This window comes from Battus philenor, unplaced genomic scaffold, assembly GCF_028537555.1.
Source record: "Battus philenor isolate CCGP_79_NKW_IND1 unplaced genomic scaffold, ilBatPhil1.0.hap1 SCAF_9, whole genome shotgun sequence".
NCBI classification, from domain to species: domain Eukaryota; kingdom Metazoa; phylum Arthropoda; class Insecta; order Lepidoptera; family Papilionidae; genus Battus; species Battus philenor.
The window spans coordinates 10,238,025-10,253,693 of NW_027181759.1; the positions used below are offsets into that span (position 1 = coordinate 10,238,025).

The window sequence follows — 15,669 nt, forward strand, 5'->3', positions numbered from 1 at the left end:
AATTTTTACAAAAGAAAAAGGAAAAATAATAATGTTATTTATAATGCACAAATAAGTCATAAATAAAATATAACTCTCAATTAAGTGTTTATCAAATAATTGAATAATAAGTATAGTATTTATCATATAAGAGTGTACTTATTTTGTAGGTGTAGATCGATACAAATATTTGTTAGTGTGGCCATTTTAGTCTAATATGTTTTAGTTTTTTAATTATAGTGAAAAAACCGGTTTCCTACAAAATTACTCTTTTTTTAGTTACTTTTTAAATTAAAAAGTTATTCATCATAATAATATATCCCTTTTTGTATAAATATTATAGCCATTAGTATTCTATAACATCTACACACCTGCCTACTAGTTTTTTCTGCATTAATTTTGATTGACTGGTAGAGACAATCTTTTCTACTATTACAAAGATGTATAGAGGTAAATAAATAAATAAACACTAACTTATGAACCATTAATATTACGAAAAGTTGATTTACATATTCTAACATTATTGCAAAATTAAATATTATTGTAAAATAAGGAATCGTACTTTCAGATACATTTAACTTTATTAAAATGTTGCTAAAACAATAATTACACGATTTCGCAATAGTTGAATCAAAACAAGACATAAAATACTCGTGTATTAAAATATGTCAAGAGTTTTAAGTCTACGATAAAAGATGGCGCTACTAGCGATTAACTAAATCTATATTGGTATTATTCTTAGTAATATTTCTTCACGCGTGTGCAACTGGCACGCTCACGCTAGCCGTGTTATCAGAAACGAGTCAACCCACTGACCTTGAGGCAAAAAGGAGAAACAATTTTAGTTCTTTGGATGTTTTTCTTGCTAAAGAATATTAATAAAGACTAGCAAAGGATTTAAGCTTTGAATAAAATACTGTAATTTTTGTTATATTTCAACCTCATATCTGATTTGGATAAATTATTTCAAGAAACTGTACTTTAACGATACAAAAATTATTAAACAATTTCATGCATTGTTTACAAATTTTATTACCGATTTATTTACAATAGCAGATTATTATAAACTTATTATTTGTATCGTGAAGTTTTTAGCATCTTATACACATTGCACTTGAAATCATCGATGTAAAATAAAAAAAAAATAAGATATAATTAATGATATCAAGGATAAAAATGGATGTTAAAAAAAATTATGCAAAAGTCATAAAAATGTTGCAGTACCGAGATACATTGTAATAAAGTAGTTAATTCAAAATCATCATATAAGAAACCAATAATATTATTCTGTTTCAAATGGTGTCCGCGGTGTAACATAAATAAATTGATTAACCATGTCAGACCGGTCTCTAAACATATCGAAAGTAATTTGAAGAGATCTTCAATATATTCTTAAGCAAATAAACGATTAATTACTACTCATTGTATTGTATTATTATATTGTTGAATAAGCAAATATATGATAAACGAAAAGACGACTTGAATTAAATGTATTAATAGATTGAACCGAGGACGATTCCCGCCTTCGCAGAAATAACACCTGCATTAATGATTGGAGAAACCTGAGACCCAAGAATTGGTATCGAAGTATAGGTCAAGGATTTAACAACATAATTAAGTTTTTTTTTTTTCTTAGAAATGTTAAGCTTAACAGATTGGTTATAGGTATAAAAGCTTTAAAAGGTAGATTGTATGGCTCGTTTATTGCCAATTAATGTGTGGTATATCTTCCAAAAAAAATCAATGATTTCAGAAATAATAAATAACGTAATGATAAAGTAAAAAAGCGATTAAAATTACGAATACTACATATCAAAATAAGTTAAGTCCGTGCGTACTATACTGCCAAAAGTTATTAATTAGTCGCATTCTAATAGAAAAATTAATTATTAAACTTATTTCAGAGTATTTACTTAATACAAGGATTAGAAATATGTGTTAAAGCTTTTTGTCTATACTTATAATTACAAAATTAGGTATAAAATGGTTTACAGTGACAGTTAAAATATTTTTGTCTAACCAACGTGTTATGATAATAATATAAATTTATTGCATACAAGAATTACAGTAATTTATCTCATGAATGTTACCACACCAAAAAATAAAAAAGCAACTTTAATAATAATAAATAGACACACACATGTTAATATTTTTTAATTGTTCCGAACGGAATGGTATCCGTATACGTGTATATGTTTGTTTGTTAGAAGAACTTAAAACTGCTCCGAAATGCAATGGATCGAGCACGCGGCTCCACAACAGCGCCCAGCTGCGAACGCAGCGCGTCTCGCTCGTCCATTGCAGTTTGTCGACAAGATACAAAGGTGTGCGAAACTTAACCAAGTTGAATATAAGGCAAGCCATGTGTATATTCTGGCGCGCCTTCATTTTTAATAAATTTGCATCGCTTAAACATGGGGTAACAATAACGCGCGGCGGAATGTTAAAGCAAAATCTTGCACAGGCATTTCGAACTCGCTGTATTCTCGCTCGACGACTAATGTAATATCTAGCAATAAATGTTTATCTTAAATCCACAAGATACAGTGCATCAATTACACGGTCACCTTATAATCAGATTCAAAAACAAGCTAAGTACGAGCGAAATAAACAGTGCATTTTGAATAAAAGCCGGGTTATACTGTTATAATAATACACAGGATGATTAATTATATGTGTTAAAGCTTTGAAGGGGTGAATATATTGACACAAAAACAATTCATTTTAATGACTTTAATCCGAATTTTATACTAGTCTGAAATGAATTTCTGAAACTATTGAATTTTGTATAGTCTATTTATACTTTATTTAACAGCAAATTAGCTAAACAATCATAACTTTAAAGCTTTTACACCAATAAACAATTACCTGTATTTATAAAGAAGTATAAACCATTTTGACTATGTAGCCAAAGTAACGTACGTTAAAGAAACGACAAAACACTGTTACAAAGAAAAATTGCGCCTGAATATATATTTTTTTGGACCCTTAAATCTCAGTTCTTTTTACCCTTCGTAGTTTTTGTGACGCGCGAACCCTAAAGCGTTACTTTTTTTCTTCCCAGCCCTTATAAGCGGGTTGGGGCCCCTAGCTTCATTATGCTTCTCCGTATGGATCGTATTTCTTTTCGTGTAAAGGGTAGTTTTAGGACCTTTGGCTATCTTTAAAATATTTTTCTTTGTATTAGAAAAGTATTCGAATTGTGAAATGAAGTATAATGAATAGCACCATATTTCTTTTTCTTTTATTTTAGTTTATGCTATGTTGATGAAGTATTGACCAAGTTTTATTATTTAACTTTTAATTTATTTTCATATAAAGCTTAGAAAATCATCATCTACACAGTTTTGCAAAAAAACTATTTGTTTTACGTTAAGTACTGAAAAACTAAAAAAAAAGCGTTAAGTAAAGTCTCATAAACATTGGAAAATATTTATTGCTCAACCATAGCCTTGAACGACTGAAATCTATTTATGTATTCTTATTATTACATTCTTTAATTTTTTTAATAAAAACAATATATATTTTAAACTTTAATTACATTGGTTTAGTAAGTAAGTAGTACAATTTTGGACACAATTTATAACCAAAATAACTTACCCTCTAGTTTTTCGGCATCAACAATAATCACCTTTTAGTCTTTGAATTAAGATAAATGTTTTGTAATAAACACAGCATCAAAAATAGTAACAATAAAAACCATCAAACTTTATCGCTAGGTTCCGTTGAAATTTGTTCATGTTTTGTTATCATTATAAAAATTATATGTTAAAATAAAGAACTGTTAACATTAAAATTCCGTCATTGCAAGAATAAATAACCACGTTATACTTTTTAAATTTGACAAGATCAAGAATACCAAAATAAGGATAAGAACTTAAGGACTCTTATGGTTTTTATGATAATGTTATTACTAAAAATAATATCTTAACAGTATTAATTAATGATTTTTTTTAATTTATTCAAGTAATATTTCTGTAATAACGTGGTTGATTTTTTTTACTTCCTAACATGTTACCCGTGTTCGGACTGAATATTTGACTTATAAAAAGAAATAACGTCGTTGTCTAAACAAGATATTTGTATAAAATGTTTATATAAAATTCACAAAATTCGGTTTTGTTTATTCGCGTTAAAATTAATTATTGTTTGCTCTCTATACCTGCAGGCAATGTACTGCCAGAAGTTACTGGCCTGTAGCATTCCAAAAGAAAATAATGTACCATTTTTCAGAGTGATCACTTTGTACAGATTAGTTAGGAATACCTATTCCTAATGACTTCTATGTATACTGACACGGCAGACTCAAAGAATACATTGCTAGTAACGTTTTTTTTAATTTTTTTTTTTAAAAGTCAATAACATTAAATTGTAATAGAATGCACTTACGTTACTATGATTCTTTTTAATAAAAACGATAAATCAAAATTTTTATAGAGATGTGAAAGATTTATTCCATCAGTTTTTGAAAATTGTAAATAATGTTTTGCAGACAGTACACGATGCAATTATTACAAAAATTCGAGTTACAACAGTTATCTTTACCAGTAAAAAAATGTGTTTGTAAAATTATTGTTAGCAAAACTTTCGATGATGTCTTCTAAATATATTTTAAGATTTCAAAGTTGTAAATACTGTATATAAAAATAAGCCGAGAAATCAATTAGCATTTAAAAATTTAAAACTGTAGTATATTAGTACATAAATTAATTCAAATTGATTAGATTTTTGTTTAAAATAATATTGCATTTTTTAACTATTGTTGTATCTTATCAAACATGCCACGACGTCATTTACAGGTAAATATTTTTGCAAATATCGGTTATGTATATACATTTATCATCAATTTCATCAAATTCAATAATTTATCACGCTCAATTTATATTCGAGGTATTAAAAGTTTACATTATTTAATATTTTATTGTTAGAAAATAAATAATCAAAGAACGTTTCACGAAAAACCGGAAATAATACTGTGGAATTACCAATGTGCACATTTTTAATTGAAGATTGTGAAAAAAATTTTCGATACATTTAACTTACGTTCTATAATCAAATGATAATATCATGGCTCTGTTTTTGATTCCGATATTGCTTGTAGTTAAGGCATGGCTCATTTATACTAACTTAGTTTAATGATGCTTTCGATAATAAAAACGTACGTTGTAACTAATTGTAAACATTATCACTTTATTGTGACCGGTGGCCAACTTGGATGAACTTGTCTGGACTGATTTATCTCAACCCCGTACTAAACAACAAATTAAACCTTTATTAGATCATGTCGAGCCAAAAGACGTTAATCAAAGGTAGCGGTATAAGAATTACCGTATTCCAAAAGTCCTTTTTTTATTATATTATAAAGTAAAGTATTCAAGCCTTTCTTCCATAACTAGTAACATAACTAATCCTAGTAGAAAGTGAAGAATTGCTTCACAATTTACGGTGTTATAGAAAATTTTCATCATTATTCTTTATAATACAGATTAATATAAAGTACATGCCAGTAACATATTTTAAAATAAAACAGTTCACTGGTTAATTAATAAAAAGGAACTTCTTCAATGATTTATCAGACTCGTAAAGTTGTACATTAAAGTTGGCTTTCTTATGTTAAGTAATAATTATATTCATCACAGACTAGCATCCAAATAACGAAAACATTAATTATCGAAATGGCAATAGTTAATATTACAAAACAGTCAAATTTGCTTAACCGCCTTCATAGAAAGTAACCGTGGTTAAATAGGGTTAAGACGATTTTAAAAGTCTTAAAGGCTGCTAATCTAAGGTAAGATCATTGTAAAGAGAGGATTATAAAATAAGTAATAAGAATGTTTTTTTTTTTCAGAAACCAGGATAAAAAGTTTTATTTTATAAGTTGTATTAAAATACTTTTATTTTTATTTAAAAAACGAGCATCTGCATGTAGTGAAGTGGTTAAAGAAAGCTAATAAAGACATACGTGGTGTTAAAAAAAAGGTTCGTTTTCAAATGCATGCAGACGACAAAAAAAGTTTGCGATTTCGATATTAAGGTCAGAAAGCGAGTCAGGCGTTTCAATAATTCGCCAAACGTTTAATATTAAGAAAATCTATAAAGAGGGAGTAAAGCACATGGCGGTCTATCAAAACAACAAAGCCGATTGGTGTGGTGACGTTCCACCCCGGTGATATGTACGTCGTACTACCTAAATGCCTTATGTACACGGCTAGTTACTACTTCATGACTACTCCGAGCTCAGTGTGTACTGCAATGCAACGGAAAATATGCGTGTTTACCAAAGTCGTTTCGGTAGAACGGTGTCGTGTGTTGCGTCACGTTTAAGGAAATTGATAGTGCGCCGAGGTCGACGTGACTAGCATTATCGTGTACTACATATTGCAATTTGTGATAAATTTCATCTTTGTTATTACGGTTTGCCAATAAGAGTGCTAAATATCATGGAAATAAGCTTCACGATTTTGTTACACTTCGTGGATGCCCGACTAATGTCCGACGCCACGACACAGTACGCGTCCTATATAACCTTGTTATCGCAAGTAAGTTTTTTGTACTTTTTAATTCAGGCATGTATTAAATTAGTATATGTTACAAACAATTTAGCTGTCATATTAAAGTTAAAATAATGTTCAAAAATCATTTAGTGTATAAAATATGTTAAAAAAGAACATTTCAAATAATAATATTGAACGTTGTTCGTTGCGAAGTACAGTCGACAAGATGGCGGCGAGTGGGGAGAGGGCGCCCAGTTGGCCAGGTGCTGCCGCCGCGTCGAGTTCGGCGCTATAGCTAACTAAATAGGAACGCAGAGTGTTGTACATTTAGAACGTTCACAATGGCTACCGCGAAAGACACGTCTACTTTCTTTCTGGAGGCAGATGCAAAACAATTTGACAGTGTTTTAAAGTTGTACCCACAAGCAATAAAACTAAAAGCTGAACAGAAAACGAAGAAACCCGAGGAACTCATAAAATTGGACAATTGGTAAGTGCGAACGTCTTTCAGTGGAGAAAATGCGGCCGTGGCGTGTCAATGAACTTGTATTGTGTGTGTATCCGTGCAAACTGATTTGATAGCTACCTCCCTCGCGGACTGCATCTCTAGTCCGCGGACGGCTCATTAAAATCACTGCGTCACGTGGGATCGATGTCAAATTGACACTATCGTTTTTCCTGAAGCCAGTGCGGGGGAAAATATCACCGCGCTTAGGCGTTATAAAATGGTGGCTGTCCTTTACGTTTCGTCGTTCGTAAATGCTTTTAGTTAAATGTATGCTACATTGTTTCCCTAATTCTGTGGATACATTGATTAAATAACTCGCTAGATAACATACATAAACTGTTATTGTATTTGAAACTACTTGTAGCTAGTATAAAATACAATGCTTTGTTGAATGCTATTCACATCCGCTCAAAATGGTGACTTGCCTTTTGCTTTGTATAAGTATTTTGTTAAATTATACGTGTCTTTTTCATAAAATAGTAATAATCACTGGGTTGTTTAATTAATTTAGCGTTGTAAATCGCTTCTAAAGATATTTAACAAATTTAGATTAATACTGCAGTGACTCATCAAGTAAAAATGTTTGGGGCCACATTGTTCTTTAATAATGTTAAATTAACTCATATAACAGCAAGTATTAATTACTAATAGTTAATGTGAATAGTAGTTATGAAAGTAATGTTATAAAATATTAATTTAGGATTATTGAAAATATTTAAATTGGGAAATCTAGAATTTTTAATAACACAAAACATTTTTTAACAACAAAGAAATAATTTATTTAATTTCTATATTTAAGCTTTAATACTCGCCTACTATATTAGTTACCTGAAACTGAATAGAATGGGTATACCATATATTATTTTTAAAAAAAATCTCGGTTTTTCAGTGTTATTATAAATAGGTTATTATAGCTAGTTTTGTTAGGCACTAAAATGTTTGAATAATATGAATTTAATTTTTTTTTATTAATCATAATTAAATCAGCCAAATTGTACCAACAAATTTGGTAGTTAATGTGGTAGTTAATATTTTAATGATTTAGATGATTTTAAATAAATTATTAATATCTAATGTTGTTCTTATGTACTATTTAATTTTAAAATTATACAATCCCTCAACTCATTTTCACTTAAAATTATGCAGTTATTATCTCAATTTTGCAACAAGTAGTTTTAAAAATATGCAATTTCTCACTAAGATTTGCAAATATGTGACAATTTTAATTATCTCTCTATATATTTTTTTTTTTTAGATTGAACATTTATTTTAAAGGTTAAAATAAGGAGAAAAAGTACAATTAATAATATTTAAACATATGCATAAGTATGAAAAATAATTTTATGAGTACATTATTCATTATTTACAGGTATCAAAATGAATTACCTAAAAAAATTAAATCCAGGGGTAAGGAAGCGCATATGATACATGAAGAACTGGTGCAACTTATGAAATGGAAGCAAGCAGTAAGTTAAAATCTTACCAGTAACTGGAATAGTGTTTACATCAATGATTATAAATTGTTAATAATATTTTATACTTATTTTTAAAGCAGACGCAAGTATATTAAAAACAAAATGTGAAATATGTTTGTATATTTTAGGCTTATCAAGGTTAAAAACCACAGGTAACATGTAGGTCAATAATTCTTTTCTCAGAACTTAGTATTATTTTAAATCCATAGTTTATAAACAAGTATAGAAACACAGAAATGTCATAAATACATAATTATTTTTAATTGTGATAATTTTCGTTTTTAAATCATACCTTACACCATGCAAGTATATCCATGAATATATGCATATATTACATGTGAATGAAACGAAAAAAAACACTGCAGGAAGGTCATGGTTTCACTGAGTAATAATTAGTTACCGAGGATAGGAGGTAATAGAAAACTTAGGTTCTTAGCTTTAACCTCGTAAGCTCGGCTGGACGCTACGAAAATTTTTACCGGATTGGAAAATCGCTTGAAAGAACAGTTGAATTTGCAAGAGCCGAACGAAAGGCCAACTAAAGCGCAAAACGTAGTCTTGAACTATCACTTAATAGGCGTTGAGGGTGACCGAGTAGGACGGACTTCGATTTGACCGATTACTATTCATAGACGCAAGGCATAAGCCACCCCCAAAGATCTTCACGATGATTGGTGTACCAGCTACTTCCCGCTGCGACCTTGACTATACTGTCAGTCCATCTGGAGTCGAGCTAAAAATCTTCGTAAAACATTGTAATTTTTTTTTATTTTGCAGAGAGGAAGGTTCTATCCACAGCTGTCTTATTTAATTAAAGTGAACACACCAAGAGCTGTTATGCAGGAGACAAAGAAAGCCTTCCGTAAACTGCCCAACATAGAGTCAGCAATGACGGCACTAAGCAATCTTAAAGGAGTTGGAACAGCAACGGCGTCTGCACTTCTCGCGGCTGCAAGTCCAGAAATCGCGCCTTTTATGGCCGATGAATGCATACAGGCCATACCAGAGATGGAAGGAAGTGACTACACTGCCAAGGAATACCTCAATTTTGTAAAACATATTAGAACAGTCTGTGATAGATTAAATAAGGTAAGAAATATACCAATGTTTTATGATTTTTATATAGCGTTAATAAATTTAATAACAGGGCCGAATGAACAACCATAGTAAACTAATTGTCTTCATTGTCATCTAGGTTTTCTCGCGTCATTCTGTATAAAAGCGTTGCTGGAGTTTCTTACGCCATTTCTTTCCGTGTAAACGCTTTCTGAAGTGATAGTAATGTTATAACTGGGTCATAGAGCAAATAACCATGTCAAAGTTCGGCTCTCACGAGTGACAGCCCAAGCTGAAGAACTCTCGTGTGCGCCCTGGAGCTTACTCACTCCATGGGGCGTCCTAAGCGATCATCATCATCCTTTAAAGAGGTTTTAAGCTTAACACTAAGCGCTCTGCCCTCTCGCACCCGTGGAATCTACAAACGCCTCTTGGGCAACAGCGGAAGTCAGGTTAAAAAATCAGACCCGGTTTCAAAATTTTGAGCGCCAGGGGCAAAATAAAATTTGGCGCCCTTTCATTAAAAATTTAAGAAAACCAAAAAATTAAACCATAAAATTGATTTTATTACGTTGGTGCCCCGAGCGATCGACAAGCTTACCCGCCCCCTTTATCCGACTTTGTATATACATATCCATTTACGATCCTCTGTTAAAACACTAATTATTTACCCCAATGATGTCTAAAACGGTATGCCAGAAGCCAACATACTTTAAAAACCGAATTATATTTTGTAGGGAGAAAATGTAGAAAGTTATATTGTGTTTAAATCTAAAAACTAAAAAGATCCGCACATAAAATAAAATAACAATTAAGCAAAAGTAAATGAAGCATGTTTCGTAAATAAACTAAATGTTTTAAGTTATGTGCATAATTGAAAGTTTCAACGTCACATAGTAAGAATTTGTGTGACGCATGGCATATGTAGGTCAGTGCTATGAATCTGTGACATTAACATATCTTAGGTTCGATGCTGCATTGCAATGCAAAAAACTTGCTGTTAAATACTCTAATTATTTTTCGATTCGAAATAGGAAGCCTATTCCAAATTTAATTTTTAATAAAATTTAACGATAGAAAATCAAACGTTACGTATCTCAAAGATTTCTAAATATTAATATGTAAACCATGAAATAATAATATATTTATAATGATATATTCATTTTACAAGTTTTACAATATTAAGTGAATAAAACTTTTGTTATGTTTACGATTGAAATAAATGAATTATGGAAATATCTAACTACGAACGTAAAGAACGCAACATATATAATGCGTGTGAGTCCAATTTTGGTCTTTGATAATTTTTAAATATCTGACTTTAATTATATTGTTAGTGAATTAACCCTGAAAAATTTTAAATTTTAGGTCAATGTAATAATCAACGTAATGTTTTAGCAAAGTATTATTTTATAACAGACAAAAAGTCTAAATAAAATAATAAGATTTTTCGACAAAAGCTATTTTTAGATAATACTATTGAACCTTTATTTTAAAAACCTCATATATGTGAAGTTCGAGGGAACAAGAATCTTTAAAATTAATATTTTTTTAGGAACAAAACGGCTGCGGGAAAAAATGGTCACCGCACATGGTGGAGTTGACGTTATGGACACACAATATCTTATCCGAATTGCAACCACAGCTGTTGGGCAAAGAGCCCAACGCAACCGCACCCACGAACGGAGGCTCCCCACTGCCTAGCGACGAAAGCAACCTTGAACCGCCCGCTACTAATGGTAATGGTAAGAACGAACCTTGGCAACTAACATACTATCATTATAAATTACCGAACATACTGTATCACAAAGGTTCTCAATGCGTAGCGAAAATGCTTTCTGGTACAGTATGATACACACACCAGCACCACATGTCTAAATGTGATGCATAGGTCAAAAGGAAAGAAGAAGGTCTCTAGTTGGAACTATTCATTAACTAGAGACTTATAATAATAAAGCCCTTGTTAACGAAATCTAACATACTGAACCTAAATTATTATTGAATAATAATATTACAGTTTTTTTTTTAAACTACATGTCTTGGAGATAATTAGTATATATATAATTACACCTAAAAATAATTTGGTATGAAGTATTTAGTCATTTCCTTGCGTAAAACTGTTAACGCTAAAATTGTTACTAACATTTTTGAGAGAACATTATATGATAAAAAGGCGGTCGAAAAAAATGTTACCAGTAAGGAATTTATGTATAAAATTTGTAGAATGACTAAAAATGAACAATTCTGTAATAATACAGTGTGTAATAAAAACGTAGTTGGAAAGGATTCTTTTAAAAATAAACTTCGCCACAAAAAATACGGTTACTTCTGAGAAGTGAATACACCCAGCATTTGAATTACAATGCGAAATGCACGCACGCCGTGGTGGTGGAAGACAAAGACTCTACAATTAACAATGGCTGAACCTCTCATTACCTGTGCGAAGGCGTCCCCCGTGTACAATAACTGCTGAATACAAATAGACTTTAATGCTTTCTAAGGAAAAGAAATTTGGAATTATTTTTATTACACCGCCCATACTTAAACAAATTTTTGTATTTTTTCACACAGGTGATTGGTTATAGGTATTAAAATCTTTAAAGTAATGTAGGTTAATTTATCGGCATAAAGTAGTCAATCTTATTTTTGACTTTAAACAGTACAGTCTACAGGGACGGATGGTAAACAATAATTAATTTTAATGTGTGCTAATCACAATTTTGAAAACACTTTCGTTAACGTATCATCTATCATCACGTTATTTTTTTCTAAAACTAATAATTTTAGGATAGATATTGCCATACGTTAATTAACAGCAAATGAATGTATTCATTCACCCATTTAAACCTATTAAAACAAAAAGATATTTTCTCCGTATTTACATTTGTGGAATTTATGGACCGTTATACGTAATGTCTCCCGGAAACGAAAAATCGACCTATTTGGTAATGATTATTTGTATTTCAATTCAGTTAAGGATAATTTTCAATGCAGTTGTTTTAAAAAAATATTTTGAATGTTTTAATAAAAGTGGTATATATTATTTGTTGCAGGCAAACTTGTGGATTCGGTTAACGAAGATACAACGACATCGTGTACAGAAGACTCAATGGACGCTAAAGCGACGTCCCCGGCAACGCCCGCCTCTCCCTCTGATAACTCAGATTCCGCGTTTAGCACGCCACGCGCAAAGAGGTACCTTTAAAAAATATTTCTTTAATAGTAATATAGTTACATGATTCACATTGTGGTTAAGATGCAACATACAATTGCTGCTAATAGAGCGATTTTATAAAAGTAAGTTACCCAGATTTTTCGACGTAATATTTCATTTGTTAGTTTTTATCATCGAAATTTCATGTGTTCGTACACAATATTTATTATTTATTTATTTCAAATTACGATATGTAATTCTAATATATTGGCAGCTGTAAAATCGAAATAAATGATACATACAAAAGAATTCAATATTAATTTTGCCTTATGTATATATTATTTATAATTATATATCTTACAGTGATATTTGTATTAATTTCTAAGAGCGTGTGACTTTTTACCATTTTAATTTAATAGTTCACAAGTGTATTATGGATGATTTTACAATACGTTTTTATTACAACAGGCAAATAGAGGAAGCGAGTTCAGCAGAAGAAAACTCATTGGGAGACTCAACGGACGCACAGCCCCCCGTCACAAAGAAACTACGAGAAGCCACACACTGACATCCGCGCACTCCCACCAAACATCCCTCGTGCGCCTATAAATAGCTTTTCTAGACTAAAATATTGTACCTAGGTAATTTATTTTTCAATTCCGTTTAATTTTAAAAAGAATTAGTCTTAAGTTTAATGAGTACCGATCGGTTTTGTAAGTTTTATAGGGTATTAATTGAAAAATAATTGAAAATAATTTCGGTCGCGTTTCGACGGACTACTCGGCCGGGTGCACTCGGCGAAGCATGAGTTTTTGGAGATTGTACAATATGCGAGTGCTATGTACCGAGTGGCCCGGGGTTTGGGCCTACGCAAGATTTTTAATTAGCTGATGTTAAATGACAGATTAATATTCAATTTTTATACATATTTTTTATTAGTGATGTGTTAGAGTAAGAGAAAAGTAATTTGTATTAAAGAATTAATCAAGCGATATCGAAGCCTGGCGAATTCATTGTTTCTAATGGGCTTCGTAAATCGAAATTGTTCGGCTACCACGATCTTCGATTTAACTGCATATAGTTTGATTAACTCTTTTTATTAAATGAACGTAACTAACCATTAATATATGTTCTAGGATAAATATAAGAAATTGAAAGCGAATTTGGTAACATCACTAATTAAGCTGTCACTTCACAGCGGCTGATTAAAATTCGAGTCTAGTGTTAGGTTACGTTTGTAAAGATTTGTTTGGACGTTCGCATACCGAGTGACATTCCAGTAATTGTTAACTTACGTTGGCGGCGAGGGAAGGGAGCTTCGCCGTTTCGGATCCGAACCAGATGCCTTGAAGATTCACTCACCATTGCCTTATGACACAGTCTGCCCGCAGAGTTTATATGCAACAAAATAATACAAAGGTCGTGTTACCCGGGCGCCGGGCACACGGGCCCACAATGTAGTTTTTATTGAACAAATATAAGATATTAATTTTATAATGTTGCATTTTTAATTCATCCCCCCGCTATCCTAACCTTTAACATATTGTTCTGTAATATGAAATTGTTTACAATACACACAGGCTTTACATTCTTTGTCCCCGTGTCGTAAATCATTACAATATGTGTACACACTTATACAAAGTATAAGGGCGAACTTAATACCTTAGGTATTTTCTACCAGTAAACCAAATATTGTAAATATAAAATAATATATATATATATATATAATAGAATAAAAGCTGTGGACAAGACGGTGGTGCATCTGATAGCCGACTCTCTCGCATTCAGAGGACCTCGGTACTTTGAGTATCGGTTGAGTATAAAGATTAGCGAGGAACAGCATCGCCTTACTAATTAAAGATGACAATAACAAGCCATCGTTCCTCAAATTCTGCAGGAAGCTAGTGGAGGACGCAATAAAAAAAACTAAACGAATACAGTTAATTTGCTTGCTTACCTGTGACCCCCGAGGTCACAGGTAAGCAAGCAAATTAACAGCAGGTAGAGAAAAGAACTAGGAAGAAATAATAAAAACTCAAAATAATGTTAGGGTAAGTATAATAAAAACTGAAAGTTATTTCGCAATAAATCAGTATAATAAATAAGAATGTAAAATAGCACAAAATAAATTAAAGTAAAGAAATGTCATATAACCCAGATCTGTGATATTTGAGGAACAAGGGAAAGGAAATTAGGCGATGAATGAATGGAAATAAATATAAAAAAGAATGATAGAAAATTGTAGAATGAAAAAGGAAAGAGAGATCATTTGAAATATAAATCAGTACAGAAATAAAAGGAAAAGATATTAAGAAAAATATTAAAGAATATCAATCCCTGTCCTACAACAAGATAGAGAGTACGAGAGGTTCCCGTTAACGGAGGCAACCAAAAAAATATTGCAAATATTTAAATCTTATGAAGTACTGGCACATCTATTTAATTGTATGATAACACATTCAAATATCTTTGGTTTCTGCCATCTAATATTTAAATTACTGTACATTTTTGCGAAATTAGTCTTAACAGACATATTTTTGTTTATAACAAAAGATGGTACTTGCCTCGTTTTGACTGGTGGACCAGTTCTCTCTATGTTACATAACAGTATCTGGCGTAAGAACTAGATTTATCGGAAATTACATATTATTAGCCTGATGATGAGGCAAGTGATGCCTAAGCAATCGTTTTCCTGTGAAACGTTACGTTATGCTCTTGATAAAGTTTGTAAATAAATTACCACTTTTTTAATAGCGCGGAAAAGGAAATTGAATGTTCTTGAAAACGACCCATGTAGGTCATATCCGTTACAACATAGCAATGAATGCTTTATTAGTCTTGAGAAAATTTTAATGATTTTATATAAGGACCCGTGTTCTTTTTATAAAATCATTATTTATATAGATTGACAAATAAATTCTGATTCCTTTATCAATGTACTGGTTAATCACAATGTCTCAAGAGTAAGGCTTAGACTACAAATTTATTAGGAATATTGCT

The 15,669-nt window shown here is 31.1% G+C and overlaps 1 protein-coding gene across 3 annotated transcripts; it reads left to right on the top strand.

The window, feature by feature from the left end:
- Window positions 1-6,223: 6,223 nt before the first annotated feature.
- Window positions 6,224-14,166, top strand: Amun (protein amun). 3 transcript variants are annotated; one of them, XM_068775687.1, is made up of 7 exons: window positions 6,224-6,521; window positions 6,690-6,966; window positions 8,354-8,450; window positions 9,237-9,548; window positions 11,071-11,254; window positions 12,569-12,710; window positions 13,138-14,166. In XM_068775687.1, exons 2-7 carry the CDS (start codon window positions 6,818-6,820, stop codon window positions 13,235-13,237), a joined length of 984 nt encoding a protein of 327 aa, XP_068631788.1. In that variant the 5' UTR covers window positions 6,224-6,521; window positions 6,690-6,817; the 3' UTR covers window positions 13,238-14,166. The 3 variants fall into 3 exon arrangements, with proteins under 3 accessions (XP_068631788.1, XP_068631786.1, XP_068631787.1); XM_068775685.1 differs by having other exon boundaries at window positions 6,226-6,521; window positions 11,071-11,260; XM_068775686.1 differs by having other exon boundaries at window positions 6,226-6,521; window positions 6,695-6,966; window positions 11,071-11,260.
- The last annotated feature ends 1,503 nt before the right edge of the window (window positions 14,167-15,669 follow it).